At 39.9% G+C, this 2333-nt stretch overlaps 1 protein-coding gene across 1 annotated transcript in view; it reads left to right on the top strand.

The window, feature by feature from the left end:
• Positions 1-2301: 2301 nt before the first annotated feature.
• LOC104490127 (probable E3 ubiquitin-protein ligase HECTD2) overlaps positions 2302-2333 on the top strand; it is an 8038-nt gene continuing 8006 nt past the window's right edge. Inside the window, exon 1 of the mRNA XM_010132379.1 lies at positions 2302-2331. Within this exon, the coding sequence (XP_010130681.1) occupies positions 2302-2331 (30 nt within the window). The remainder of the gene's footprint in view (positions 2332-2333) is intronic.

Below are 2333 nucleotides of genomic sequence, written 5' to 3'. Positions count from 1 at the left end.
GGGGGGGGAGGAAGAAGTTGGTTTTTTCCAGTAAATAGGAGATCAGAAGTCATAAATGAGCATTCATAAACGAGCAGTTCTATCTGCTTGTTTTACATTGCTGTAGATGGGTCTGGGTGGATTTTTTTCTCTGCTGTGATAGCTATCAATGAGTCAGCTCTCCTCAGCTATGCATGGACACAGTACTGATGTTATAATGGGTTAAAGTGTTCCCAGGCTGGCTTTTTAATTGGAAACATTGATTTCCAGGGACTTCAACGTAACACTTGATAGTCATTGGTAGAATGAAGGATTTTTTTTTTCCTGGAAGTGTCCTTGTTCCTTAAATACATGATCCTTTGTTGTTTATATGACTCCTTCTAAAGGTCCAGAATTTTAAGTCATAAATATGTCCTCAAATCTGCTGAGCTAATTATTTACCTATATCCCCTTTTCTGGTAAAAGGGGGTCTCTGTGGAGGGATGCCGTTTGGTGCTAATAACCTTAATAGGAAACAATATATCCTGGAGAAAGTTCTCTAAGTTTGACAACTCTGTTAGTAAAAAATGTGGTGTCAGCAGAGCCTGGTAATGGATGAGTTTGGAAACATTCGTTAGTAATATTTTTTTTCACCACCTCTGGCAGGCTTTCTTGCTTTGAAGTGTGAATTCTTTCATTGGTATGACTATCAGTCAAGTGTGTGAGGAGTTCAGAAGTGTTCTCATCCCTTGGAAAGAGACTGTATACTCTGCTATCTTTAAGTTGCAAATAATGTATGATAGAAGCTTAGAAGGAAGACCACAGAAAAACAATCACTGTTATTACCCTTTCCAGGCCAGCTGATCCTGCAGATTTAGCCCCTGATATTAAGGAACTCAGTTGTCTGCCCTCCTTTCTGTGTTATGATGCTTTCTTCATCTCGATGTGGATAGTTGTCCCGGTTTGGGCTAAACTTCCTGGTTTGAGCTGAAATTTCCTTGTTTTGGTTAATGAACGAATGGGAATTATTCCATGCAAACAATGTAACAATAGTTAATAAATGGGAGTTGAGGCCTGTTTTGTTCCAGCATCACTGTCATCTTTCAGAATGGGAACTTGCTTTGCCTCACATGCAGCTGTTCTGTTGGTGCTGGTAAAGGCACTGTCTAAACCTTTTTTGTGATGAGCACCTTTTTGAGCTAAAGTTCAACAGGTAAAGTGAGATTATTCAGGACAGTAGGGGATGGAATGTGAAGGCAGTTTTGCCTGTAAATTTTCATAAGAACTTGATATCCATGAGACATCAGATGGATATTTTTTTTAATATAAAGGAGTTTCATTTAAACATTATTTTTCCCCAACTTCGTCTTAAAACACAGATGCAGTAAGCTACTGCATAGAAGATATCCTTAGAACTCTTCAGTGTTTTGGTTTGTACACTGACTGCGGAAACTAATAAACTGTTGGTCCAATCCCAACAAATTAAAAGCAGTCATCACATTTTATCCAATTTGCTGAAGTTAATTTCCCCGTTAGTGCACACTTAACTACAGTGTTGGTATCTTGTTTCTCTGAGCAATACTTCCTAGACATCTTAAAGCTGTTATCTGGTTTGGTTACGTAGGTTTTTATTTTCTGTCATTTTTTTAAAACAGAATGATCCGTATCTGATGCAAATAGCAGTCAAACTAGTCTGTAGTCATGATTTCAGTAGCATCTAGTTTGTCATTTAGGCTAGGGTGTACCTTTTTTAGGATATTTGTGGTTTGGGGCTATTTTAACTTCTGATACGATTTTTTGACAGAAAATATGCAACATAGCCCTTTACCGCTAATATGTGTATAAGATAAACCTTTTACAGTTTTCTATTCTAAGAAGGTAAAGCTTATGGTATTTGTATCATGGGATTCATGCCAGCATTTTTGAAGATTGTCATCTGCTATTGACCCAGGAAGGGAGGAAGAAATTAATTTATGTTGCAGCGGGCAAGTTTTTTGTTAGATAATTAACATTTCTGGCTGTACAGATGATGAACTACAGTGAAGAAGTGGATTGCACGGAGACAGTGCAGAATATCCACGACTGGGCACGCTGAAGAATGTGCTGCACCAGCACCCAACAGCGCTGGTGGGCTTGGGCCTGCTTCATGCTCGGTGCTGCCCTTTGTGGTCCTTGCCCAAGTGCTTGCAGGTTCCTGCTGTGGGTGAAAAGATGGGGCTGAGAACAATCACGGAGACACAGGCACTGCTAGGAGCACTTTCAAGGGACGATGGCAAAAGATAGAGGTTTTGTAGGTCTTCTTATGGAAGCTCAGGCTTTGTCAAAGGTTTCTGTTCTGCAGGCATGTTCGCCTACCACAAGGACTCGCACTGCCA

This window comes from Buceros rhinoceros, unplaced genomic scaffold, assembly GCF_000710305.1.
Source record: "Buceros rhinoceros silvestris isolate BGI_N320 unplaced genomic scaffold, ASM71030v1 scaffold8870, whole genome shotgun sequence".
In the NCBI taxonomy this organism is placed as follows: domain Eukaryota; kingdom Metazoa; phylum Chordata; class Aves; order Bucerotiformes; family Bucerotidae; genus Buceros; species Buceros rhinoceros.
This window is presented reverse-complemented; position numbering and strand designations above follow the sequence as displayed.